Raw genomic sequence first — 586 nt, 5'->3', positions numbered from 1 at the left:
GGCATCGTAACGTAAGGCGAAACTAAAACGCACATCACGAAAATTAAAATTGCATTTTGAAAACGTCATTGAAGCGTTTCATGCTTAAAGTCTGCGTTTTAGTAATTTTCCAAAACAGCTTTAAAAAACGCTTTAAAGAATGCAACTCTATCGTGTGCTGCTTACTAATGCGTTTCCTTCAATAAGTAACGTTGCGTTGGGGCGCCTTGCTCCCTGCTACTTTCTTGCTCTTTACTCAGCCCCTTTCCCCCTTCCATTCTCCTGCAGCTACACCCAGAATCAAGAGAACACTGGGGGGCAACAACAAAAAAAATAATTGCCCGGAAGCCGTTCGGAAGCGGGATGTATCCGGATCCGGCCCTGGTGCTCGGAGAGCAGACGAGAGCAGCGCTTCGTATTTTGCCAGTGGTCGGCGGCGGGGCGCGGGATTGAGCGGGAGATCGAGTCGGGAAAGGGAAGCCGAGGGGGTTGCGCGGAAGACGGGGGGCACGGGTGCGCTCCTCGCATCGGAAACTGGTGCTGCTGCGGTCTCCTTCCTCCGCCCCCGCCCCCCGTGCATCCCTCACCCCCCATAATCTACCCCCAT

General features: G+C 53.4%; 1 protein-coding gene across 1 annotated transcript in view; it reads left to right on the top strand.

The window, feature by feature from the left end:
• The window catches only part of LOC127748976 (serine/threonine-protein kinase PAK 1-like), a 1213-nt gene extending 1028 nt beyond the window's left edge, over positions 1-185 (top strand). Inside the window, exon 3 of the mRNA XM_052265088.1 lies at positions 119-185. Within this exon, the coding sequence (XP_052121048.1) occupies positions 119-185 (67 nt within the window). The remainder of the gene's footprint in view (positions 1-118) is intronic.
• Positions 186-586: the final 401 nt, after the last annotated feature.

Source organism: Frankliniella occidentalis, unplaced genomic scaffold, assembly GCF_000697945.3.
Source record: "Frankliniella occidentalis isolate FOCC.00 unplaced genomic scaffold, Focc_3.1 Scaffold23, whole genome shotgun sequence".
NCBI classification, from domain to species: domain Eukaryota; kingdom Metazoa; phylum Arthropoda; class Insecta; order Thysanoptera; family Thripidae; genus Frankliniella; species Frankliniella occidentalis.
This window is presented reverse-complemented; position numbering and strand designations above follow the sequence as displayed.